The sequence below is a fragment of the Canis lupus genome, chromosome 28, assembly GCF_011100685.1.
Source record: "Canis lupus familiaris isolate Mischka breed German Shepherd chromosome 28, alternate assembly UU_Cfam_GSD_1.0, whole genome shotgun sequence".
NCBI classification, from domain to species: domain Eukaryota; kingdom Metazoa; phylum Chordata; class Mammalia; order Carnivora; family Canidae; genus Canis; species Canis lupus.
Genome location: NC_049249.1, coordinates 15515641 through 15542457, shown reverse-complemented (window position 1 = coordinate 15542457; position 26817 = coordinate 15515641). Strand labels below are relative to the sequence as shown.

The 26817-nt window shown below is 39.9% G+C and overlaps 1 protein-coding gene across 3 annotated transcripts; it reads right to left on the bottom strand.

The window, feature by feature from the left end:
• Window positions 1-1171: 1171 nt before the first annotated feature.
• AS3MT (arsenite methyltransferase) lies at window positions 1172-19799 on the bottom strand. 3 transcript variants are annotated; one of them, XM_038578662.1, is made up of 11 exons: window positions 19488-19611; window positions 19223-19263; window positions 18788-18915; window positions 17575-17725; window positions 16621-16757; window positions 15484-15553; window positions 13995-14076; window positions 12321-12452; window positions 11845-11987; window positions 9168-9302; window positions 1172-1376 (listed from the first exon to the last, which is right to left on the bottom strand). In XM_038578662.1, coding segments are annotated over exons 1-11 (1125 nt in total). In that variant the 5' UTR covers window positions 19489-19611; the 3' UTR covers window positions 1172-1271. The 3 variants fall into 3 exon arrangements, with proteins under 3 accessions (XP_038434590.1, XP_038434588.1, XP_038434589.1); XM_038578660.1 differs by lacking the exon at window positions 18788-18915 and having other exon boundaries at window positions 19440-19799; XM_038578661.1 differs by lacking the exon at window positions 18788-18915 and having other exon boundaries at window positions 19488-19799.
• Between the last annotated feature and the right edge of the window lie 7018 nt (window positions 19800-26817).

Genomic DNA, 26817 nt, shown 5'->3' with positions numbered 1-26817 from the left:
GGATTTTTCTCATTAAAACTCTTCATTGGGGGGTGGGGGGGATAAAAAAAATAAAACTCTTCATCACTTGAAGGCTGTTATTAAAGAACTGATCAGCTCCTGATGACAAGGACCATGACTTATATAAACTTACACCTTTCTATGTCCCCCTGACAAAGCCTTCAAATGTAATTGGACTTCAATGAAATAATGTTCTCATTTCAAATGATAACATCATCCTGAAACATTCCTCAATCTCATTCTTTAACCATGGAAGCTAGAACTAAATCTAATACTTCCCTAAAAGTTTAAGCAGGACACATTATAAAGGAAAAGAAAAGGGGCAACCCCGGTAGTTCAGCGGTTTCGCACCACCTTCAGCCCAGGGCCTCATCCTGGAGACCTGGGATCAAGTCCCATGTCGGGCTCCCTGCATGGAGCCTGCTTCTCCCTCTGCCTGTGTCTCTGCCTCTGTGTGTGTGTGTGTGTGTGTCTCATGAATAAGTAAATAAAATCCTTAAAAAAAAAATAAAATAAAGGAAAAGAAAACCCACCGTGTTTACCTCTCCTACCCCTCTTTAAAAATTAATCACTCTTTTCCTACTGGGTGTTGTTCTGTATGTTGGTAAATTGAACACCAATAAAAAATAAATGTATTATAAAAAAAAAGAAAAAGAAAAAAATTAATCACTCTTTTCCTGATCAGATTAGGATTTACTACAGAGAATCACTATGTTGTCATTCTTTATGATCCAATGAGGTCAAAGAGATTCATTATTCACTTGTTTTCTTCATTCAATTGCAAAAAAAAAAAAAAAAAAAAAAAGTGTTTGATTTAGACCAGTTACCTTGATAGCACTCCTACCAAATATGATTTGGCAATTTGGGGGGGCATGATTAGCATAATTTCAGTAGGAGCTTTGTTTTATGAACAAACATGGTGAAAGTCCAAAAGGTGCTATGCAGGTCAAAAGGAAGATGTTTTTCTTGAAACCCTCTGCCAACTGTCATTCTCTTTGGCCAAGCCTGAAGACGGCCTCCCAGTTCCACAGCTGACCACTAAGTGGCACCAGAACTTTGAATTAGCAAAGAGAGAAAAACCTACTTAACCAGCCTTTAGGTCATTTGCTATGAACCTTCAATTAAAACCTTCTAAAAATAATTATTTTTTTATCAATGATCTACAATATAGTGACTTTTCACTATGTATTCTTTATTATGGTCTGTGCTGTGGGAGAGAGTAGATTTAAAAGACATATGTAAGTCCTTAGCCTCCTGCCCCTTTCTTCCAGTCAGCTGTAAGTTATGCCACAGCAGCCTCCAGCAACATCAGGGGAACATCTGGACTTCATACTGTCAGACTGTCCTGCAAGCATGAATGGATCTGTGATGATACCCTGTCAAAAAGGAAACCAAAATGAAAGGACAAATTAAAGGTGTTTTGATGTACCCCAACACTCATAGTTCAGTTTGACTGAGGTTGGCTTACCTGGAAGGTAGATAAAATGTTATAATTCCATGGAATCTTTGGGAGTCAGCTATCAAGGTGGCTATCTCGTCCTGAAACTTCTAATTAAGTTTTTACTACATTTTTAAAAGATTTTGTTTATTCATGAGAGACACAAAGAGAGAAGCAGAGACATAGGCAGAGGGAGAAGTGGGCTCCCTGTGGGAGCCAAAGGCAAATGCTCAACCACTGAGCCACCAGGTCCCTGCCCCCCCCCCCATGTTTTTACTACTTTCAAGGTAAAATTCATTTAAAGCTTCTTAAAGGTGGTCCCTAGGGGAAAGTTTATTTGGTTACATTTTGTTTTATGGGAGTCCTATGTGTACATGCTCTTTACCCTTCTGGCATTGAATACCAAAATGTTGAATGCTAAATACCAAATCTTTCCTTCCCTTACTCTCATCTCCAGAAATATGTATGCAAGACAAGAAGGCAAGTCCTAGACACCAGGGCCATCGTTAGCAATTGTTGATGTTCAGATGTTGAAATTGCCAACAATGGCCAGCAAGCTCTCAGGGCAGAGTGACTGGAATTTTCAGAAGACAAGACGGCAGACTTTATTTTTCCTCCTTTCACCTCCAAATGAGATATTCCAACGGCAACACCAAGGGGGCCAGAGACCAACCAGGCACAAAACAAAGGCAGCAAATCAAAAGCATGGACAAGCCACCTCAAATAATGATGATGAATTCATTAAACATAAATGTACTCTCTTACACTTGATCGTTGGTCACTGCAAATAGAAGGTAGGACAATACAGGCATGGGCCCTACATTCATAAAGGACAGTCTAGGGCAGCCTGGGTGGCTCAGCAGTTTGGTGCCGCCTTCAGCCTAGGGCCTGATCCTGGAGACCCCGGATCGAGTCCCACATCGGGCTCCCTGCATGGGGCCTGCTTCTCCCTCTGCCCGTGTCTCTGCCTCTCTCTTTCTCTCTCTCTGTCTCTCATGAATAAATAAATAAAATCTTTAAAAAAAAAAAGGACAGTCTATGGACCACTCCCTTTGGTGAAGGAACCTCCCTGGCCCTCAGTTTTCACCTTTCTAGAATGAAGACGCCTGCCTGGGTCTGGGCTCCCAGAACAGGTAAGCTAGCATCCAGCAGGGGATCTCCACGCCTGGTAGAGGCCTAGCTATGCTTGTTGCTGCTGCCATGCCCTCCTGTTCATTCTTTCCTCTTCTCGCTACATTGGAATTTCTGGTCAGAAAAGTTAGCCTCTCCTCCTTTTCACCCAGGAAAATGATTTTCCGCTCTTCTTGCCATCCCAAGTTCTCTCTATGAACAGGAGATAGTGACATCAGTATTTCTTTCTAATGTACACTCTCAGTTCTAAAAGATCCCAAGACTTAAAGGGAATAAAAGGTGAGATACTTTGATAAACTGTACTTTCCAGCACCAACATCCTGTGATTCTGTGAAAAGTCTAGATACAGAGAGGCAGGACAGCATACTAGGTAAGACTATCAGCTCTAAAATCCAACATGGGTTCAAATTCACTGCTTTCTAGCTGTGTGACCTTGGATTAGTACATTAATCTCTCTAAGTCTTAGATTCTTCATCTGTAAAATGAGGATGATAAAGGGTTATTGTGAGGACAAAATGACTGAACATCTTACCCATTCAGTAAAGGCTGGTCCTCTATATTATTCCTAGTGTTGCTCACCTTGTTATTACCACCACTATGAACTGCAGCAAGACAGTGTGTACCACAATCCTGGTACTGCAGTGTTTTACTAATGTAATCCTTTGTTGTTATTGTTATTGTTGGCTACGTGCCCAGTGTGGAGCCCAATACGGAGCCTGAACCCACAACCCTGAGATAAAGACCTGAGCTGAGATAAAGAGCCCCATGCTCACCTGACTGAGCCACCCAGGTGCCCCTAATGTAATTCCTTTAATAGCAAGATACACTTTCCTTGTCAAGATTAAAAGAGAAGAAGGAAGAGGATGAGGAAGAGGAGAAGAGGAGAAGAGGAGGAGGAGGGGAAGTGGGAAGAGGAGGAGAAAAGGCAGGTGGAAGAGGACAAAAGAAAGAAAAGAAGGGCTCTAGAAAGCAGTCATCACTGAGTCAAACCACAGTAAGCAGCATTCTTCTGTGGTTGCAGCTGTCAGAAAGACGCAAGTGCCAGCAACCCCCACATGCTGCCTGCCTGTACTGTGCTCTAGGTCTTTATCGGAAAGGTCTTCCATAAAAAAGATATGAATGTCCTCCTCCAACTACACAAGGTTATATTTCTAGGACACGCAGCTGTCTCATTCTTTAAATCTTCCTTCACTGTCAATGATTGCCTTTTCAAAACCTTGGAACTGATCTAAAGACATTGGCACATCAGCAGGCCGAAAGAAATAAGGCAGATGAGAGAGGAGACAGTTGGGATAAACTAGTTCAAGTACATGGCACATTACCATTGGTATCTAAGGTCAAGAGTTCTCCTGTGTGCCCCCAGTGCACACTAAGAGAGAGGTCAAGGAAAGCCAGGCTGGAAGAACGGGGTCTTTGCAGAAGCCAGCCCGATTAATGGTTTTTGTTTTTTTCTTTTTCAGAGTACACTGGAAGTGTTGTGGTTGGAGGAAACACTCCCTTTACTTGTAACAGTAATCTGCTGACTGCTTTTCTAATGAGGATTCAGGAAACTAGGTTCCAGGAGAATTCGAATGGTGAAAACATTTCAAAATACACATTGATTCTCCCCAGCAAGGTTTTGTTATCAGTGAACTTCCCAGAGTTTCAAAATACCAATAACACATTTGTGAAAGGTTTAATAGACTGAAAGTCCAAAGTCAAATTTCTCTACTTTCCAAAAAGGCATCTTCTTGGAAAAACAGAAAAGAAACAAAACAGAATGCTCAAGAATTTCATAAAGCAAAACCTGTCAATCACTCTTCAGCTCTAGAGGTGGCTTCTATACTTAGCTTGGGCTTGATTCATGCTAGTAATGGTGGCCAAATAAGAATACATTCAGGTTTTTGGCTCCAGAATTCCTGTCTCTTGCGTTCAATTAAATTTTCCCAGCTACAAATTTACAGTTTTGGAGAGTGATCTCTAAATAAACTTTAAAGACTGCTTATAATGTAACAGATGGAGGAGAAAAAGGCATAACAGTTACTTGTGTATCAATGTATGCTCAATGTATCCAAAGTTACTATAAAACCCAAGCAAGAGAAAGCAAAAATTCATGGCAAAAGATTAGAGAATCTCTGAGCCCAGGAGAAAGGGTGTGTGGGAGAATGATAAATCCTAGAACACAGTTCCAAGTGACCAAGAATCTTAGTACAAATCCACAACTGTAACTACTTCTATTTCTTGAGTTTGCATTATGTGCCAGGCATCAGGCTAACATCAGGCATACATCATTTCCACTGATCCTCACAACCTGAGGGAAAAAGTGATTATCACCTTCCTGTTACACATGGGGAGACAGAGGGTGCAGGGAGGTTAGGTAAGGTACCCAAGATCACACATGCCTGATAGAGCCAAGATCTAAACCTAGTCTATCTGATTGCAAGGCCTGTGTACTTAAACCCCATGCTCTGCCACTATCCTGCCGTGGCAGCATCAGTGTCTTCTTTTCTGGGGCTTCCAAAATTCAGTGCCTTGAGACACAGTATTGGTATGACTTTGGTGAATGCTGTGAGTTGTCAGCCAAAAGAAACTTGAAACCCATCACTAAGCCTCTTCTAAATACAATATTATAAATTAACGAATGGATCAATGAAACAATTGTGATAGCATGAATACAGTGAAATGATTAAATATATAAGAGAGAAAGGCAAAGAAAGATACTACTGTCTAGTATAATTACCTATCTGCCTTCTTCATAGGGTAGTTGTGGAGATGACATGAGATAAATCGCAATAAAATGCTTTAAAAAATACTATACCAATATTTCAGATACTAGAATAATTTCAAAAATGAAACCAAAATATTTTAGAAAATGATCATTTTTGAATATAGGGGTATCCTGGCTCAGATATACATTCAAGAAATTAAGATATGATAAAAATCAGCTTTTCAAAATAGAGGAGAATTGATTTAATAAATGAAGAGGAAAATTTGAACTAGTTAATATTTGGAGAAATAGTCACACTGTACCTCAACATTTATGCTAAAATAAATTCCAGATGGTTAAAAAATTTTAATGTGAAAAGCAAAGCCTTGAAAGTGCTAGAAGAATCTGCATGACCTTGGATTAAGCAATGGATTCTTAGCTATAACATCCAAAAGCACAAGCAACCAAAAAAGAAAAATGCAACTTCACCAAAATTAAAAACTTTTGTGCATCAAAGGACACTTCCCAGAGAGTGAAAAGACAACACACAGGGCACCTGGGTGGCTCAGTGGTTGAGTGTCTCTTTGCCTTTGGCTCAGGTCATGATCCCAGAGTCCTGGGATCGAGTCCCACGTCAGGCTCCCCAGAGGGAGCCTGCTTCTCCCTCTGCCTATGTCTCTGCCTCTCTCTCTGTAACTCTCATGAATAAATAAATAAAATCTTTAAAAAATAAAAATAATTTTTAAAAAAGAAAAGACAACACACAGAATGTGAGAAAGTTTTGGCAGTCATATATCTCATAAGAGTCTAGTATCCAGAATATATAAAGAACTCTCACAGCTCAACAATAAAAAGACAACCCAATTAAAACATGGGCAAAGGAGTCTGGGTGGCTCAGTCGATTAAGTGTGTCCAACTCTTGATTTTGGCCCCGGTCATGATCTCAAGGTTGTAAGATCGAGTTCTGTGTCAGGCTCTGTGCTGGGCATGGAGCTTCCTTAAGGTTCTCTCTGTTTCCCTCTCTCTCTGCTCCTCCTCCCTCCCTCTCCCTCTATCTAAAAAAAAAAAAAAAAAAAAAAGGGTAAAGAATTTGAATAGACATTTCCCCAAAGAAAATATACAGATGGTCAACAAACATGTGAGAAGATGGTTAACATCACTAGTCACTGGGGAAATGCAAATCCAAACTACAATGAAGGCACTACTTCGCACTGACTAGGATGGCTGCAATCAAAACTAAAAAGAAAATAAAGTGTTGGCAAAGATGTAGAGAAACTGGAAACCTATACACTGCTGGTAGGAACTTAAAATGGTGCAGCCACTATGGAAAACAGTTTGGTTAGTCTTCAAAAAGTTAGATGTAGAATTACCATATGACCCAACAATCCACTACTAGATATAGACCCCAAAGAATTGAAAACAAGTACTCAAACAAGTACATGATTTACATGTACAGGTATGTTCACAGTAATACTACTCGCAAGAGCCAAGAGTAGAAAGAACCGAGCAGCCTGGGTGGCTCAACGGTTTAGCACTGCCTTTAGCCCACAGTGTGATCCTGGAGTCCCGGAATTGAGTCCTACATAGGGCTACCTGCATGGAGCCTTCTTCTCCCTCTGCCTGCGTCTCTGCCTCTCATGAATAAATAAATAAAATCTTTTAAAAAAAAAAAAGAGTAGAAAGAATCTAATTATCTATCAACTGATGAATGAATAAACAAATGTGGTATATCCATGCAATGGAATATTATTCAGACATGAAAATGAATGAAGTACTGATACATGGATAAACCTTGAAAACGTTATGTTAGGTAAAAAGATCCAGACACAAAAGGCCATATAGTGTATGATTCCACTTATATAAAATATCCACAATAGTGGATATTATAATCCAGAGACAGAAAGCTGATTATTGCCAGCTTCTCCCAGGGGGAGAAGAGATAGCAGAAAGACTGCTTAATGGATATGGGATTTCTATTTGGGGCAACAAAAGTTTTCTGGAACTAGATAGTACAACTTTGTAAATGTACTAAAAGTTACTAAATTGTACATGTGATTAAAAATGTGAATTTAAAAAAAATAAAAATAAAAAAATGTGAATTTTATGTTATATGAATTTTATCTCAAAATGTCTAAAGTACTAAAAGAAAATATAGGTGGGGCACCTGGCTGGCTCAGTCAGTGGAGCATGTAACTCTTGATCTTGAGGTTGTGAGTTCAAGCCCCAGGTTGTGTGTACAGATTACCTAAAAATAAAACCTATTAAAAAAATTAAAAGAAGGGAATCTCTGGGTGGCTCAGTGGTTTAGGGCCTGCCTTTGGCCCAGGGCATGATTCTGGAGTCCTGGGATTGAGTCCTGCATCAGGCTTCCTGCATGGAGCCTGCTTCTCCCTCTGCCTGTGTCTCTACCTCTCACTCTCTCTGTGTCTCTCTTGAATAAATAAATAAAATAAAATAAAAAGAATTAAAAGAAAATATAGGTAAATTCATAATGTTCACACAGAGCAAGTCTTTCTAATCATAACATAAGAGGCAGAAACCATGAAGGAAATGACTACATAAAAATTGAAAATGTGTATTCAGGAAAAATAAGCAAATAAAAAGATGACATGCTAAGAAAAAATATTCACAATATATAATAGACAATTTTTTATAGAATAATTTAAAAAGGCAAATACCACTCTAAGAGCAGATGGTTAAAGGAATTATATAGGAAGTTCAAAATGGATGAAAACATAACTGGCCAACAAATATACCAAAAGATTCAATCAATATATGCAAAATAAAACAACACATTAGTTTCTGCCCATTAGACAAAAAAAGGTTTTATTTTTTTAAAGATTTTATTATTTATGTATTTATTCACGGGAGACACAGAAACAGAGGGAGAGACACAGGCAGAGGGAGAAGCAGACTCCCCAAGAGGAGCCCAGTGTGGAACTTGAACCCAGAACCCAGAGATCAAGCCCTGAGCCAAAGGTAGATGCTCAACCACTGAGTCACCCAGGCGTCCCAAGAAAAGTTTTTTAAAAATAATAACCAATATTAGTAAGAGAGCAGGGAAAAGGTATTATCATATATTGCAAGTAGGCATGTAGACTGGTACAGTCTTTCTGTAGCGCAATTCAATTATCTTAATTTAGACTTACAATTATTTGAGGGGCACCTGAGTGGCTCAGTCAGTTAAGCATCTGCCTTCAGCTCAGATCATGGTCCTTGGGGTCCTAGGACTGAGTCTCCGTGTCAGGCTCCCTGCTCAGCAGGGACTCTGCTTCTCCCTCTCCCTCTGCCCCTCCTCCTGCTTGTGCTCTCTCTCCTTCTCTCTCTCAAATAAATAAATAAAATCTTTTTAAAAATTATTTTTTAAAAAACTTACAAATATTTGAATAAATTTTTCCAAGGTAGCTCTTAATCTTTTTTTGTATCTGGACTCCTTTAAGAATCTAATGAAAGTGGGCACCTGGGTGGCTCAGTGGTTGAGCATCAGTCTTCAGCTCAGGTTATGATCCGGGGAACCTGGGATCAAGTCCTGCATCAGGCTCCCCGCAGGAAGCTTGCTTCTCCCTCTGCCTGTGTCTCTGCCTTTCTCTGTGTCTCTCATGAATAAATAAATGAAATCTTAACAGAAAAAAAAATCTGATGAAAGTAATAGACACTCTCTTGAGAAAATACATACACACACATATAATTTTAAGGGGTTCATGGATGCCCTGAAGTCCATTCATAGGTGCACCAAGTTAAGAGTCTCTGGCTTACTGTCCAGATTGGAAAAATAAAGTTATGAAATTAATTCAAGTTATTTTGTAGACATAAATATGCTAGAAATTATCAATAGTGGCCAACTAAAGGAAAAATGATTTGTTTCTTGCTTTAGCAGTCTGTGGCAAGGTATGGGTTGAAAGCCAAACAAACCTTTGATTCTAAAGCAGAACAGCCACTACATGTTGGCAGCGTCTCTCCAATTGGTCTGATCAGAAAATCTTTGGCAAATCGTGAATTTTTCAAGATAGCTGCTGTTTCTTTATCCACTTCAATGATTTCACCTTCCTGAAGGGTAGTAGGAAAAAAACACATATTAAGAAATGCCACTTTAGGGACACCTGGGTGAATCAATCACTTAAGCCTCTTTGCCTTTGGCTCAGGTCATGATCTCAGGGTCTTGGGATGGAGCACCCACCTGAGGGCTCCCTAATCAGTGGGGAGCCTGCTTCTCCCCCTTCCTCTGCCTCTTTCCTGCCTGGCTTGTATACTGTCTCTGTCTCTCTCTCAAATAAATAAATAAAATCTTTAAAAAAAGAAAGAAATGCCACTTGAATCTCAATAAAAGAAAAACATGCAAAGATTTTACTAAGGAGTGATATTTCAGGATAAAAGACTATACCTGAGGATCCCTGGGTGGCTCGGCAGTTTAGCACCTGCCTTCGGCCCAGGGAGTGGTCCTGGAGTCCCAGGATCAAGTCCCATCGGGCTCCCTGTATGGAGCCTGCTTCTCCCTCTCCCTGTGTCTCTACCTCCTCTCTCTCTCTCCCTCTCTCTCTCTCTCTCTGTGTCTCTCATGAATAAATAAATAAAATCTTTTTTTAAAAAAAGACTATACCTTCTGACACAATATTTTCTTATATTCAGATCTTGCTGCTATTTCATGCTTATTACAAAATGGAATTGACCAGTGTCATAATCAGTTTTTCTTTGGTAGCAAAGAAAAAAGAAAAAAAAAGGGGGGGGGATACTCATTGCTCCTGTATTCCATTACTCCTCAGAGACAGATGTAGAAAACCATTGTTATCTGGGTTTCACTTTATTCGCATTAAAATGAGGTTTTAAATTAAAGTCATCATTTCTAAATAAATAAATAAATAAATAAATAAATAAATAAATAAATAAAGTAATCATTTCTAATGTGTATTCTGGTGAGTCTCAGGGTGCCTGGGGGGTTATAAAGGGCCCATGCCTTGGGAACCAGGAGTGAGCACAGGAGATTCTGGGCTATCTAATCCCTGTTCCCTTCAGATAAGCTCTGCTTTCATCCCTTCATATATATACTGGAGTTATGTAAAGCAATGTATGACACACGGTAAGTATTTTTTTTTTAAGATCTTATTTATTTATTCATGAGAGACAGAGAGAGAGAGAGAGAGAGAGAGGCAGAGACACAGGCAGAGGGAGAAGCAGGCTCCATGCAGGGAGCCTGATGTGGGACTTTATCTGGGGTCTCCAGGATCACACCCTGGGCTGAAGGCAGGCGCTAAACCGCTGAGCCACCAGGGCTGCCCGACACAGGGTAAGTATTGGTTTCTTAAATAAAATTTTGCTATAAAAAAGAATCTATTAAAAATTTTTTTTGTTGTTTTTTTTTTTTTTTTTTTTTTTTTGAGAGCCACTGTATTAGAGCAATGAGTTCAAAGGCCCTTCCCACTTTGATTCTGTGACTCTACAGAAGCAGGCAGGACACCAAGGGGCAGTGCATCAGTGAAAAAGCATTAACAACTCCACTGCACCAAGGGGTAGTTAAGAAACTTGAAGATGCTATTTGAACCCAAAAAATCAGGGGTGGAAAACAGTAAATCCTTCTAACTTTGGAACAAATCATGACTGCATCTTCTATTTACTGAGTTCCCAGTATGTACCAATGTTCTGCTATATTATTGCTAATCTTTATTAAGATTTTATTTTTTAAGTAATATCTACACCCAATGTGGGGCTCAAACTTACAACCCTGAGATGTAGAGTCACATGCTCTACTGACTGAGCAAGCCAAGTACCCCTGTGTTATTGCTAATCTTATAGAAATTCTACACAGTAGGTGTTATCACCCCTACTCTTGCAGTAGAGCAAACTATATCTCAAAGAAGGACTTATTCAAGTTTACCCGAGTAATAAATAATAGAGCCAGAATTTGAACCCAGGTATCTGATTCCAAAGCCTGTACTTTTCCATTTTGAGAAAATAAAGCCTGCTCTGCAAAGAGTAGTAGAAATAGCACTGTGTTGTCATTAAACACTAACAGTTCCTTAATTCTATGATACAAGTGAACCACTGAAATACTGTTGCACAATACTTCTTTTCTTTTCCATCCTGCTTTTCTGTAATTCCACTAATCTGATGTCCGAAGGATGCTTCCTGTAAAAATTTTTCTTAAGGGGATGCTTGGGTGGCTGAGTTGGTTAAGCATCTGCCTTCGGCTCAGGTCATGATCCCAGGGTTCTGGGATCGAGCCTCACATCAGGTGCCTTGCTCAGCAGGGAGCCGGCTTCTCCTCTACCGCTCCCCCTGCTTCTGCTCTCTCTCTCCCACTCTGTCAAATAAATAAATGAAAATCTTAAAAAAAAAAAAAAACTTTCTTAGGTGTGATAGTGATATTGTGATTATGTAGGAGAATATTTTATTCTTAGGAAATGCATCCTGAAATATTAAGGGTAAAATGTCATGACGCCTGCAACTTACTTTTAATGGTTCCGTGAAAGTATACATACACACCCATGCGCATCCCAAAAGAAGAAAACTGAGAAGCAATGAAAGGTTAAGAAAAGGTAATTGGAGCAAGGGTAAGAGTTCTAGAATGTCCGAAGTCATGGAAATGTTTATTTACCTTAAATGTGAAATTTGCATCAAATATTAGTTCTTTCTCATGTCCTGTGATTCCTCCATTGTAAATCACTTGGCATCTCTCGGCTGGCCCTGTCTTAGGGAGTTTGAAGAGGCGAAATGTTGCAGAAACAAAGCGACAGTCACCTAAAACAGAATTTACCCATGGATCAGCTCCAGCACCCAAATGGCTATTGGTTTGCTTAGCAGATGAAGAGCATATGTATCATAAAGGTGATTTTCTTCTTTGCAGCCATCAGTTATCTTTCTGGGCAGTTCACTTTATTTACTGAATAACTTTGAAGTGCTTTATTAAATACCAAACTTTGGGAGGTTGCTATTAAGCAGAAGACAAGATGGGTGATGACCCAGATGACCCAAAGTCTCCTTCAAATGAGACTCACTCAGTACACACTTGTTAATCACCACATGTGAACCATTCAGGGAGCAATTTTAACAATCCCCACTGCTATTTCTTACCAATCACTCTTTCCAATTCCTTGTTTTGAACTGTAATGAGATTGGCAGTGACTAAACGTGGAGGGCAGAAACCAATTTTTTGGGCAAGGACGGCAAGGTCCTTCCAGTACAAAGCACCACCGAGACACTCACCTAAAAAAAAGAAAAATCACAGGCTAATCAACTAGGCTTTCAAGAAATTACTCTTTTTTTTTTAAAGAAATTACTCTTCTATAAAATTGATTAGGAACGGTATTATTAGTTGGGGCACCTAGCTGTCAAAAAAGCATGAGGCTCTTGACCTCAAAGTTATGAGTTTGAGTCCCATGTTGGGTATAGAGATTATTTAAATAAGCAAACTTAAAAAAAGGATATGGTATTAGTTAAAACATAAACCCTAAAAATAGAAAAAGGACCTGAGTGCCCCCAATATCTAGAAAGTCACAGTTAAAATGCAACATGCTAGCTAATGGCCCCCTGGAAACCATTCTTCAAGACAGTCACTAATGTACTGGTTCCACCAACCTGTGATCATATTCTGGATGGATTAAGTCACATTCTGAAAAGCACTATGCTATGTGAGTAAAAAAATATAAAGGATAATTTACACAGTTGTCTATTAGCTCCAGATTATCATAAATGATCTGCTACTAGAATGATTACTACTAATATTCATAAGGCATTTTATAGTTTTTTTAACTTATTACATCAACACATTAGAAACAACCCAAATGATTACCCATAGAGAAATTGTCAAAGTACACAACTGTACAATACAGTTGTAGGATACATACATTTAAAACATATTTTTAAACGTTTTAGGCTTAGGAAATATCCCAAATACAGTTAGAATACTAAATTCTATATGTAGCATGCTCCTAATTATATTATACATACATACACACACATACACACATAGACACCCTAAAAGGATATATACTAAAATGTTAGAGGTTATTGCTAGGTTACACGATAAGCAGTAATTTTTTTTCTTTTTGTATTTTCCAACATTTTAGCAATATTCACTTATTATTGTATGATAAGAAAAAGTTAACATCACTTATTTTTAAAGTAAGAACTGTTTTTTTTAAAAAATGGGATTCTTCTTTTCTTTTCTTTCCTTTTTTTTTTTTTTTTAATAATCTCTATACCTAACCTGTGCTTGAACTCACAACCCTGAGATCAAAAGTTCAAGAGTTACATGCTCCCCCCACCGAGCTAACAAGGTGCCCCTAAAAGTAAGAACTTTGGATTTCATAGTCAGACTGACTACACGCATGCATTCATCTCAACTTCCAGAGACTCCGTTAAAATGACAATAACGGAAAAAACAACACAATAACACTGAGGACAGAAGGGGACGAAGGGGCTTCAGTCTGAGAACAGTTGCCATACTATGGGTTTCAAAGTATTTTTCATATCCACTATCTCATTTAATCTTCATAATAGCCCAGTAAAATGTAGATATTAATATCTACATTTGGATATTATAATAATATAATAATTTGGAAAACAATGACTTAAAAGAGACTAAATTGTCCAAGGTCATACCACTCTTGAGTGGCTGAGGAGCAAGGAGATAGAAGCCTCTCCCACTTAGTCCCATGTGTTCCTCTATCACGAAGGATATCAGCAGACCCCAGAGCTCTGTATGTGAACAAGTATCTGCCTTAAAACAAAACAAAGCACACCTACCCCATAAAATTTTGTGTGTCCTGATTTCTTCTGGCAATTCAAGGCTAGCATAGACGTCACTGAAATACAGCTCCCCTCCATGCTGAAACAGCAGTATTAGTCCAAACAAGGTTAAAGATGACATTAGTCCAGATAGCAAAGAAAGGAATGAGGAGATAAAATCAATTTTAAAAACCAACAGAAGTACTGAGGTGATCCCTTGTGAACAAATCATAGCTGCTTCCCTATTTACAAGCAATAGCTGCGTGTCAAGATTTTCTTTCAGCGCTCTACCCAACACACAATAAAATGGCTTTCCAAGAGTGTTTCTCTCCTAAATAAAGATGCTGGGGTGCTTAAAATTTTAGCCATTCTGAACCAAATGCAATCCCAGGCAGTTGTATAACTAACAGAAATAAAAAGCATTCCTAAATTCTTCTCCTTTAAAAATTATATAACTTTTATAATGTTATTTATTTTTATAATAATATTTTTTAAATGTCCTTAGGATCTCAGACATATGAGTGATTAGGAATTTTAAGATTGTATTTAGCAAAAAAGGGGTGGGGGCACTCAGGTGGCTCAGTCAATTAAGCATCTACCTTCATTCAGGTCATGATTTCAGGGTCCTGGGATGGAGCCTCACATCAGACTCTGCTCTCAGCAGGGAGTCTGCTTCTCCCTCTCCCTCTGCCTACCTCTCCACCTACTTGTGCCCGCTCTCTTGCTCTCTCAGTCAAATAAATAAATAAATAAAAATTTAAAAAGACAGTATATAGCTAGTTTCAAGGGCTCAGAGTCTAGATTGTACAATAATGTCTCTACCTTTTAGAAGTTACATCTTAATGAAGATAGCAAGCTGGTCCATGACATATTAAATAAGACATTATTAAATCTTTTCTATATATTGTCTTTTGATCTCTATGACAGCTCTGTAAACCCAAAATCTCAGAATCTCCTATCTTCTGTCACAAAGATGCACATCTCATGATATATGTAGAGGGTATGGAGCTCCTGCACGTCTTCCTTTTAGAAAGCAGTTAATGTAATAGTTGTATCATCTTTAACTTCCCAAAGATCTGAAATCCTGATAGAGATGAAATAAGCAGCTCTGAGAAACACTATATACAAGCTAGAAGAGTATATCCATAGGAATCTTTATAGTCAGTCCAAAAGTCCCTGCAGTTCCACAGATGCTATTTCTGACCATGTGCAGCAGGGGACAGGAGGAGAGACAGCAATAAGGCAAATACTTTACATGTTCAATGACAATCATGACTCTCAGATTTACTACCTTTTATGACAGGAGAGGAGAAAGACTCCATGTCTGGGGCATTCTTGCCATGCCCCTTTTTGTCATCCTTTTTTTAATGTAGGGAATAAGTTACCAGAGTTTGAGTTCTCAGCTCAAGGGGGAAAGAACAGAACAGATTCCATCTGCTCTTACTGATTTTTTTTTTTTAATTTTCTTACTGACATTTAAAGACCATTTGTCTCCCTCTTCCCTCACCTTTAGCACTCGGTACACCTCCTGCAGCACTGCTTGCTTATCTGGTACAAGGTTAATGACACAATTTGATCTAAAAAAGAACTGATGGAATGTCAGACAAATTTGCACACTACTCAGAGCTCCTCAAATCCTTTAGTCCCTAAAGATCTCTTCCATCATTTCCCAAAGCTATATCATTCTTCCTGCCTCCCTCCTCTCTTCCCCACACTCAACTTTTCCCCCAAAAAGGGAGATGGACAAAGTGTTTAAAATTGCAATAAATTGGGACGCTGGGGTGGCTCAGGGGTTGAGCGTCTGCCCTCGGCTCAGGATCAAGTTCCACATCAGGCTCCCTGCAAGGAGCCTCTGCCTACGTCTCTGCCTCCCCTCTGTGTCTCTCATGAATAAATAAAATCTTTAAAAAAAATAATAAAATAGGGATGCTTGGGTGGCTCAGTGGTTGGACGCCTGCCTTCGGCTCAGGTCGTAATCCCGGGATCCAGGATCGAGTGCTGCATCGGGCTCCCTGTGAGGAACCTGCTTCTCCCTCTGCCTGTGTCTCTGACTCTCTCTCTTCTGTGTCTCTCATGAATAAATAAATAAATCTTTAAAAAAATAAAATAAAAACCCAATATATTGTTAGCCATATTGAGCGTGCAGGAAAAAAAAATCAGGCACGCTTATTTGTTTCTGCCCTGAGAGTCACCATGCAACAGCACAAAACCTGCAGCAAGATGCCTATTGCACCACGCACTGTTTATGTCACAGGTAAATTGGCGAAATTCCTCCAAGGAAGCTTTATTAAGGCTGTCACCTGGGCATGATTTGACAACAACTCCAAGAAAAAGAAGAAACACAGACTCCTATACTTTGCTGTGACAATAATACTAAAGATAACACATCGGTGTGTGTTCTATGAGCAGACTCAGTGGTCCTGCTCTTCTTCTGGGCTCATCCGTTTATGGTTAAGTTTACAATTGGTTCTCTCCTGGGCTAGTGTGTTCTGAGGCCCTTGGGCTACAAGCGCCCGAGAGCAACTCCCTCCCTTTATCAAGTCAAGAGTAACACCCCAAATGAGAGTCAGTACAGCGAAGAGTGGTGACATTTGTGTTCAACAGGAAATGGGCTATATTCACAAAAATGAGGGTGTAGACCTACATAACTATATCATAACTCTCATCCTTGATTCCAATCTCCTCCAATTTCTCTATGTAGCCATGTAGAAAAGTCACATTGGGGGTCTGGAAGCCATATTTTTCCATGTGATATTCAATATACTTCTTAGCCACTTCTACCTAAAAACACAAAAACAAAAAATATTTATACTTATATATAAATTTGATAATCATTTTTTAAAAATATGGTACTTCTGGGGACACCTGGGTGGCTCAGTAGTTGAGCGTCTGCCTTTGACTCAGGGCGTGATCCGAGGATCCAAGATCGAGTCCCACATGGGGCTCCTGCAGAGAGCCTGCCTCTCCTTAATAAATAAATAAAATCTTTAAAAAATATATGCTACTTTTTTACTAAAAATTTCCTATTACTAATGGAATATTAGTAATATATTTTTGGATAAGTGTACAAGGTTCCTCTGGGCATGTAGGACATTACATGGGAAATGTAATGTCTGGGAAAACTCAATGAGGGATAAACTCCCACTTGATACATGGATTTTTGTTGTTGTTGTTGTTAATTAAGTAGGCTCCACACCCAGCGAGGGGCTTGAACTCATGACCCTGACAGCAAGCATTGCATGCTCTCCTGCCTGCGTCAACCAAGTGTCCCTTGATGTATGGATTTTGCTTGAATAAACTCTTCACTCAGTAACAAAATCCATCAAGATAGGTGGCAGAGGAAGGGAAAAATCAGATTCCAATGGGTGATTATGATATTCCTATGTCAGGTCAAACCTCTGACTCTGTTCTCCCAGAAGGGCTCCTAGTTGTCAAAGTTCTCAGGCTTCGGGGACAGGAAACCCTAGTGGCACAAATGAGTTTTGTATTGAGTAGCCCTCTTAGATTATCCTCAAAGACTCACAAAGGAAACAACTTCATCTCTAAAAGAATGCCTTTGAGAATTTCTTCCTTATTGTCCTCCAAATCACTGCCTCACCTGACTTTCTGTCATGTCTATCCCAGTGACATGTCCTGTCTCACCAACCAGCTGACTAAGTGCATAGCAATCTCTGCCACTTCCACTGCCCAGGTCCAAAATCCAGCAGTTCTCCAGACACTCAGGGATGACCAGACCACAGCCGTAATACCTGGGAAATAGAAAACACATACATATATACATATTTTTTCCCCTAGAGACTAGAATATGTGGAATCCCTACATCTTACAAATCCTTCCTTCCCACCTCCCTCCTTCCTGTCTGTCCCTCCTTGCTTCCATCATTTACTGGATTTCCATTTAGGTGTTCAGTTTCCCTCACTAAACTGGAAGCTCCATGAAAACTGGGACTCTGCTTTGTTTACCATTGTTACCAAGGTTGGGCATTGTACCAGGTACTAAGACAAATAAGCCATTTACAATATTTGTTGAATAAATATATTTAGTTAGGCATTAGCTGAACATCTACTACAGGTCCAGAACTTCTGTCCCCTGGGGGTATTTACCTGGGGAGGCAACCCATGAGCACAGAAAACACTTCCCATGATTTACTGCATTGGCAGTAAATGCTATAGTGGTTTAGGGAAGAGGGTGCTCAAGGATAGAAATGGCCTCACAAACCAGGTAGGTGATCAGTGAAGTGTCGAAGGCAGAAAGGAGAGGGAAGGTGTTCCAGATCAATAATTGCATGTGAGGCAGGAGGAAGGGAAAGAGCTGGCTGGAACAGTTAGTGCATCAGAAGGAACTGGGGTTGGCTAGGAAGAGGGGACCAAACTGCACAGCCTCGACAATCCAAGGTGTATAAACGTATCCTGAGTAAAGGGGGATGGGGTTGGGGGTTTTAAACAGAGCTGTAAGATGATCAGAGCTGTGCTTTACTAGTTTTACAATAGACAAGGCAAACCAGATGGATTGGAGGAAATGGATTAATTAATTAATTCCCTAGTGACCACATTACTATCTTTTGAAAAAGCTGCTGTCTGGGATGCCTGGGTGGCTCTGTCTTTGGCTCAGGGCGTCATCCCAGTCTGGGTATGGAGTCCTACATTCGGCTCCCTGGGTGGAGCCTGCTTCTTCCTCTGCCTATGTCTCTGCCTCTCTCTGTGCATCTCTCATGAATAAATAAATAAATATATTAATAAAAAAAAAAAGTTGCTCTCTAGAGTCTTCGTGATTGGGGGGGGGGGGGGCGGGGCTGGCACAGGGCACTCTACCTCAAGGTTACTTCTTCATGTACATTCCTCAAGGCTTCCTGGATGTGCCTGGGGACCAGCCTGGCTGTAGTGACACAGGCACTGGTCTGGAGGTCCCCTGATTTCTTCAGCACCTGCCCGTAGTAGGTCTGACCAGAGGCCATGGGCAGGGTGGAGGTGGGGAGAGAGAAGAGCTGGAGATGGTCTCCACAGGGTGAAGGGTGAAGGCTTCCATGCCCACCACCACCCCCATCCCCACCCATGCAGGCCTGGTGAGGCTTCCCACCCCCCCACCCCCCCCCCGCAAAAGCTCTAAGCCCAAACTCTGCCCTGCACCCCATCCTGTCCCCTCCCTGATGCTGAGGGGAAGGGCACAGGCCGCCTGGGCTCCCAAAGGCCTAGTGCTCCCACTCAGCCGAGGCTCCTCCTTGGCCATTCACGGCTCTCCTGCCGCACCTGCACGTCCTTCCAGATCTCAGCGTCGCGGGAGGCGGCCACTGCCAAGAGGAGAAAAGGAAACTGAAAGGCGAAGGTGCTGAGCACCTGCAAGGGGAAAGGGCTTGCGCTAAGACAAGGCGGGGCGGGGGGGGGGGGGGGGGGAAGGGAGGGTTAGGGGGCGGGCTGGGAGCCCCGGAGGTGGTTCTTGGTGGGGGCCGGTGACTGCAGGACCTGCCTTGAGGAGCTGCACGGGGAGGCCCGGCAGGGAGGCGGGGGCACTCACTGTCTCCTCGGCCTCCGGATTCCAGGATTTGGGTACACCTGCAGCCAGCTCCCCAGGCCCCGCGCTCCGGAGGCCCCGCCCCGGGCCAGGCGGGCCGGATGTCCTGCGGGGCGGGCTCGCGGGGGTGGGGCGCCCGGGGCTCCAGGCCGCTGCACCTGCTGGCTCGCGAGGCGGGCACCTGCCGCCGGGAGCCTCCCCGCAGTCGCCCACCTGCCCCCACAGGCCGCTCTGCTCCTGCTGGGCCGTGTCATCTCTCTCTTTAGTCTTTCCAACCAGAAAGAGGCTATTACTATTCATTAGTGTATCTTCCTTTATCGCTCCGCTGTGGTTTTCATCTTATAAACCTATTTGCACTTAAATGCAGACCCATATGACTTTTACCCCCTTTGGGAATGCAATTATCTTCTCTCAATTTTTTAAAATTGAAGTCTAGTTGACATATAATGTTACAGAAGCCTCAGGTGACATAGTGATTCCATAATTCCATACGATACACAACGCTCACCACAAGCCTAGCTGCCAACTGCCACCAGTTATTACATTATTGACTATACTCCCTATGCTGTGCTTTTTTTTTTTTTAAGATTTTATTTATTTATTCATGATAGACAGAGAGAGAGAGAGGCAGAGACACAGGCAGAGGGAGAAGCAGGCTCTATGCCGGGAGGATGCGGGACTCGATCCCGGGACTCCAGAACCACGCCCCGGGCCAAAGGCAGGCGCCAAACTGCTGAGCCACCCAGGGATCCCCTATGCTGTGCTTTTTAATCCCCATGAATTATTCATCTTACAACTGTAAGATTGTACTTCTTAATCCTCTTCACCGATTTTGCCCATCCCTGCCTCGGCAACCACCAGTTTGTATTTATCAGTTTTTTATTATTTTTTTTAGATCCTATATATTAATTGTATGACATTTGCCCTTCCCTGCCTGACTTATTTCACATGGCATTATACGCCTTTGGTCCATCATGTTGTCCTAAATAACAAGATCTCATTCTTTTTTATAGCTGTGTAATATTCCACTATATAAATATGGAATTACATATTATTGTGTGTGTGTGTGTATACACACATATATACACACCACTTCTTTATCCATTCATTTACTGATGGACACTTAGTTGCTTCCATATCTTGGCTAATGTAAATAATGCTGCAACAAACAAAGGGGTGCATAAAACTTTTAAATTAGTTTTCAGGTTTTTTGGGTAAATACTCAGCAATGGAATTACTAGATCACATGGAATTCTATTTTTCACTTTCTGAGGATCCCCCATACTGCTTTCCACAGTGAGTGCACCAGTTTGCATTCACACCAACAGTGGGAGGGTTTCCTTTTGTCCACATCTTCGCCAACACTTGTTATTTCTTGTCCTTTTGAGATCAGTCATTTTGACTGGTGGTATCTTATTATGGTTCTGAATTGCATTTATCTGATGAGCGATCATGCACATGTTTTCACATCTGTTGGCCAGATGCATATCTTCTTTGGAGAAATGTCTGTTCAGGTCCTCTGCCCATTTTTTAAACAGAATATTCTCAATCTATTTTTAAAGTCAGGTTTATTGAAATATAATTTACATTCAGTAAAATTCAACTTTCTCTAGTGTACAGTTCTGTGAATTCTGACAAACGTACACGTGACAGTTAAGACCCTCTCATACTAAAAAATTTCTTTATGCCCCTTTGTAGGAAATCCCAATCCCCTCCCCTACCAGCTCCTAAACCACCACAGATCTATTCTGCCTTTTCCAGGATGCCATGGAATCATACTGTATGCATGCAGTAGTTCTCAGTCTGTAAATTGTATTTAGGAAATCAACTCTGTTAAATTCATTTTTAACCTCTAGTAGTTTCTAGTCAATTGTGTTTCCTAAGTAATGTCATTCCATCCTGCCAAAAGTTTTTTTTTCCATCCCTATATTGAAAAACAGCATGGTCCATTTCTGTGTAGATTTTTTTTTTCAGTTAAGTACAGTACTGTAAATGTATTTACTTCCTTTGCAATTTTCTTAATAACATTGTTTTTTCTCTAGCTTACTTTATTGTAAATACAGTATATAGCACATATAACATACAAAATATGTATTGACTGTTTATGTTATTGATAAGGCTTCTAGCCAATAGTAGGCTATTAGTAGTTAAGTTTTTGGGGAGTCAAAAGTTATACACAGATTTTCGACTGTGCAGGTTTGGTACCCCAACCCCCATGTTGTATAAGGGCTCACTGTATTTGTCTATCTTACTTCCTTCTGTGGTCATAATAAGTATTTCTATTTATTAGGATAGGAAGAAGATATGGATATCTAAATGGAACTAAATTTACTATGTTACACTCATTTTTCAATCTCATCTGCTAATAACAATCTTCCTTGATGTTGATTAGTTGTTAAATATTAATAGAAGGTGTTGTATTTTAATATTTTTAAAGATTTAAACCCATGAAAACAATCCTTGTTGGAATATTTTTATAGCTTAGAATATTTCCGACTATTAAGTGTGCAAAAATGCATGTTTCTATAGCTATCGGTTTCTTGGCAATTGTATAATGGTAAAAGCACTCTTGAATATTCATTTTCAAAATTCTGTCTCCTTGGGATCCCTGGGTGGCTCAGCAGTTTGGTGCCTGCCTTTGGCCCAGAGGGTGATCCTGGAGTCCCGGGATTGAATCCCACATTGGGCTCCCTGCATGGAGCCTGCTTCTCCCTCTGCCTGTGTCTCTGCCTCTCTCTCTCTATGTCTTGAATGAATGAATGAATGAATGAACCAAAATACTGCCTCCATAAAATTAGTTCCTTTAGAAAAGCCTTCACTTTCTCACTCATTATTAAAATGCTACTTTTATCTTGAAGACAAAGATTAATGGGAGTTAAGGAAAGGGCTTTACTGTTTTCTACTTGTTCACTGTACTTACTTTATTATGTTATCTTCAATTTGTGGGTTTTCACAAGAATCATTTGATAAGCCTAAAATCCACATAACCACACACAGATAAACCACAATAAAGCAAACCACCATCAACTTAAATGGAATGATTCCCAATTTTCTGTCAGGAATCTAGTGTACAGCACTGATTCTGCACCACATTGCTTGCAGCCATCATTCATTCTGATGGTCCACGCACCAACCACAGGAGTTTTGTTTTTTTTAAATTACCCTGGCTAAAGGATAGGCATGCTGAGTAAATCAGTAAGCTCTGTAGACCAAATCAGAGCTCTCATATCAAGTCATATTTTAAATATTAACAAAATAATTATCTTTCTTAAGATAAAAAATAAACATACATAGAAAATTTCATATTTGAGGTGCCTGGTGGTTCAGTCGGTTAAACATCTACTGTCAGGTCAGGTCATGGTCCTAGGGTTCTGGGTCCTGGGACTGAGCTCCTCATTAGGCTCTGTGCTCAGCAGAGAGTCTGCTTCTTCCTCCCCCTCTGCCCCTCCCCCTGCTTGTGTTCTCTCTCTTGCTTGCTCACTCTCTCTCTCAAATAAAATCTTTAAAAAAAAAAAAAAGAAAAATAAAAAAAAATTTAAAAGAAATCTTCATATCTTCTTTCCTTACCTCCAAGGACGGCCTTGTGCATACTTCCCCATATCCCACCTTGGAACTACTGCTCTGACAATTACAGAATTGTCCAGAAAGGCAGATTTTGGTTCAATACACAGACCATCTTTAAAGAAGTAGAGCTTTCCAAAATGGCCAGCATCCCTAAGTAAAGGATTGCCCAAAATTGGAAGCATTCAGGCAGGAGCCAGATGACCAGCTGGATGTTTACTTGCCAGAGATGCAGTGGCAGGGGTAAATGCATTGGATTCAATTACTTCCAAGGTCCTTTCTTTTGTACTGTGTTAAATACTAGAAAATGACAAGTAGCACCCACGTTTCTATTTATAATAAAAGTAACAGACAACAGAGAGCTAGACTAGTACTCAAAAGATCTATCATCAAACTCAATAACTTTGGGTAGTCATGTCCTGTCCCTGGCTATGTTTTAACCCCTGTAAAACATGGGGGCAGAATTCAGTCACTTTTGAGACCCCATACAGAGCTAAGATTCTGGGGTTGATTCTTTCTTCTTCACCAAATATTCTATGTTGGTTCTTTTTTTCTTTTAATTTAATTTAATTTATTTATTCATAAAAGACAGAGAGAGGGAGAGAGAAGCAGAGACACAGGCAGAGGGAGAAGCAGGCTCCATGCAGGGAGCCTGATGTGGGACTCCATCCTAGGACTCCAGGATCACACCCTGGGCCGAAGGCAGGTGCTAAACTGCTGAACCATCCAGGGACCCCCCATATGTTGGTTCTTTAGAAAGAACTCTGGAAAGAAATTTTTTTCTTTTTTTCTTAGTTTTAATTAGAAATAAAAGTTAATTTTTTCAAATGCCTTTATTACAGTGATATATGATTTCATGTTGCTTATCAATGTAATGTGTTTTGTAGTTGTTACATCAATTTTGCAATTCTGGAATTATATTAGCAATCTTCAAAAATGTTTCTCTATTCAATTTGTCTGAGATTTTATTAGGATTTTTGCATCTATGTTCATAAATAAGAATTTCCTAAATTTTCTTATGTTATTTTGCTTTTAATTTTTAAAAATGAAAGTCACAAGGGCACGTGGCTGGCCCAGTTGGTAGAGCATGTGACTCTTGACCTGGGAGATAAGTTTGAGCCCCATGTTGGGTATAGTGATTACTTAAAAAATAAAATCTTTAAAAATAATTAAATAAATAAAAATAAAAATGAAAGTCATATTAATTTCAGCAAATGAACTGGGTATCTTACTATTATTTTCTATACTTTGGGAGTATATGGAAACTCTCTGATAGTTTGGAAAAGTCTCAGGAAAGCCATCACAAGCAAATGACTTTCCTTTTTTTATTCTTTATTTTTTATGTAAGCTCTAGGCCCAATGTGGGGTTCAAACTCATTGCCCCAAGATCAAGAGTTGCATGCTCTTCTGACTGAGCCAGGTAGGTGCCCCAGACATACTCTCTTTTAAATGGCAGTTTTGTAATATTCTATCTTTAAAGGAGCCACACATTTTGATACTAGCATTCAAATTTCTAGCATCAAGCTGAGAGATCATGCTTTTAAAATCTAATTGATTTATATATCTCCATTTCAATTATAAATTTACTAATGTGTACTTTTAGATTGAGCGGATACTTTACCAATTTAATTTTTAAGATTTTATTTTTAAGAAATCTCCACACCCAATGTGGAGCTTGAACTTACAACTCCAAGATCAAGAGTCACACGCTCGGGATCCCTGGGTGGTGCAGCGGTTTAGCGCCTGCCTTTGGCCCAGGGCGCGATCCTGGAGACCCGGGATCAAATCCCACGTCAGGCTCCCGGTGCATGGAGCCTGCTTCTCTCTCTGCCTGTGTCTCTGCCTCTCTCTCTCTGTGTGACTATCATAAATAAATAAAAATTTTAAAAAATAATAAAATAAATAAATAAATAAAATAAATAAGAGTCACATGCTCTACCAATTGAAAACTATCCAGGTGCTGAATACTTTTCCAATTTAATCTATAAGAACCAATTAATTATATCAAATATTTTTCAAATTCTTATCATTCATGCTCGGTTTTCTTATTCTATTGTAATTTCTTCTCTAAGTTCTAGCCACAAACTCCTTAAAAAAAGAAAACATTTCCACCCTTTTCCCTAATATGGAGATTTATTTTTTTAAGGGTTTTTCTTTTTCTTTTTTTAATTTTTATTTATTTATGTATGATAGTCACAGAGAGAGAGAGAGGCAGAGACACAGGCAGAGGGAGAAGCAGGCTCCATGCACCGGGAGCCCGATGTGGGATTCGATTCCGGGTCTCCAGGATCGCGCCCTGGGCCAAAAGCAGGCGCTAAACCGCTGCGCCACCCAGGGATCCCCCTAATATGGAGATTTAAAGCACGATTTTTTTCCTTTATATTACTACTTAGGTTCTATCACATTAACTTTCTTGCATAGAATTTGAATTTTCATGGGATGCCTGGGTGGCTCAGCAGTTTGGTGCCTGCCTTTGACCCAGGGCGTTGTCCTAGGGTCCCGGGGTCCCGGGATCGAGTCCCACATAGGGCTCCCTGCATGGGGCCTGCTTCTCCCTCTGCTTGTGTCTCTGCCCCTCGCTCTCTCTCTGTGTCTCTCATGAATAAATAAAATCTTAAAAAAAAAAATCTGAATTTTCACTATTTTAAAAATATTATCTTTCAACATATTCTCTACAACCCAGATGTTATTTAAAGAAGTATTTTTAGTTTTCATATGTTTGATCACCATTTAATTCTACCTAACCCATTATTTCTACAAGAGACATACTATCAAATTATGTATACAATTCTGACTGTTGATACTTTTTTGGCTACTTTTCTTTCATGGATTTTGGCATTATGTTCTTTAACTAAATTTGGGGATCCCGGGTGGCTCAGCGGTTTAGCGCCTGCCTTTGGCCTAGGGCGTGATCCTGGAGTCCCGGGATCAAGCCCCATGTTGGGCTCCCTGCATGGAGCGTGCTTCTCCCTCTGCCTGTGTCTCTGCCTCTCTCTCTCTCTCTCTCTGTGTGTGTCTCTCATGAATAAATAAATAAATAATCTTTAAAAAAATTAAAAAAAATGACTAAATTCAGTACTACTAGGTTTTGTTATTTATTGTAAATTTTACACATACCATTAAAATTTTGATGATGAGTTTTTTTATCAAGTATAATGTAAGCAATCATTGCTTCTTTAATATTTGTTCCATCATGATAAGGAAAACTTAGACCATACCTTTACTTTAATTTTTAATTTTTTACAAATGTCATGTTAGGTATTTCTTTGCATCTTGGATACTTGGATGATTAAACTTTGCTTTGCTTTCTAAACTGATGATCCTTTTAAGATTTTCTAAGCAGATAATCCTACCATATGATAATAATTTTATCTCCTTGTTGCTCATAATAGCTATACTTATTTTTAATTTCTGCACTAGACATGGCCTCCAGCAAAATGCTGAATAGCAACAGTGATAGTAACATCCTCCAATAATGCCAAATGTTTTACTCCTAATATGACATTTGCTGTCAATTTGTGACCCTTCTTTTAGAAGGTGAATTAAGTCCACTTACATTTAATAATTGTGATGAGTGTTATAGAATGAATGCATAACTAAATTCCTTCACACTTAGTTTTTTTCTTTTACCTTAAGTTAATGTGTATAGGTATAATGAGGGATAAATACAACCTAATATAATTAGTCAACTTGATGATATACAATATGAATTAAATTTGACTCTTACTTGCTTTTTCTTTTTCACTGAAAACACCACCATTTTCTTATGTCA

Bases quoted from the DNA above. Each gene is read 5' to 3' on its own strand.
- AS3MT (XM_038578660.1), bottom strand. From the start codon at position 19,784: ATGAATAGTAATAGCCTCTTTCTGGTTGGAAAGACTAAAGAGAGAGAT. The intron at 14,077-15,483 runs GTGAGGGAAGAG...CTGCTGTTTCAG, and splicing joins AGGTGTACCGAGTGCTAAAG to CATGGAGGGGAGCTGTATTT. The intron at 1,377-9,167 runs GTTTGTTTGGCT...CCTTTTTGACAG, and splicing joins GTTCTGCTTTAGAATCAAAG to GGTATCATCACAGATCCATT.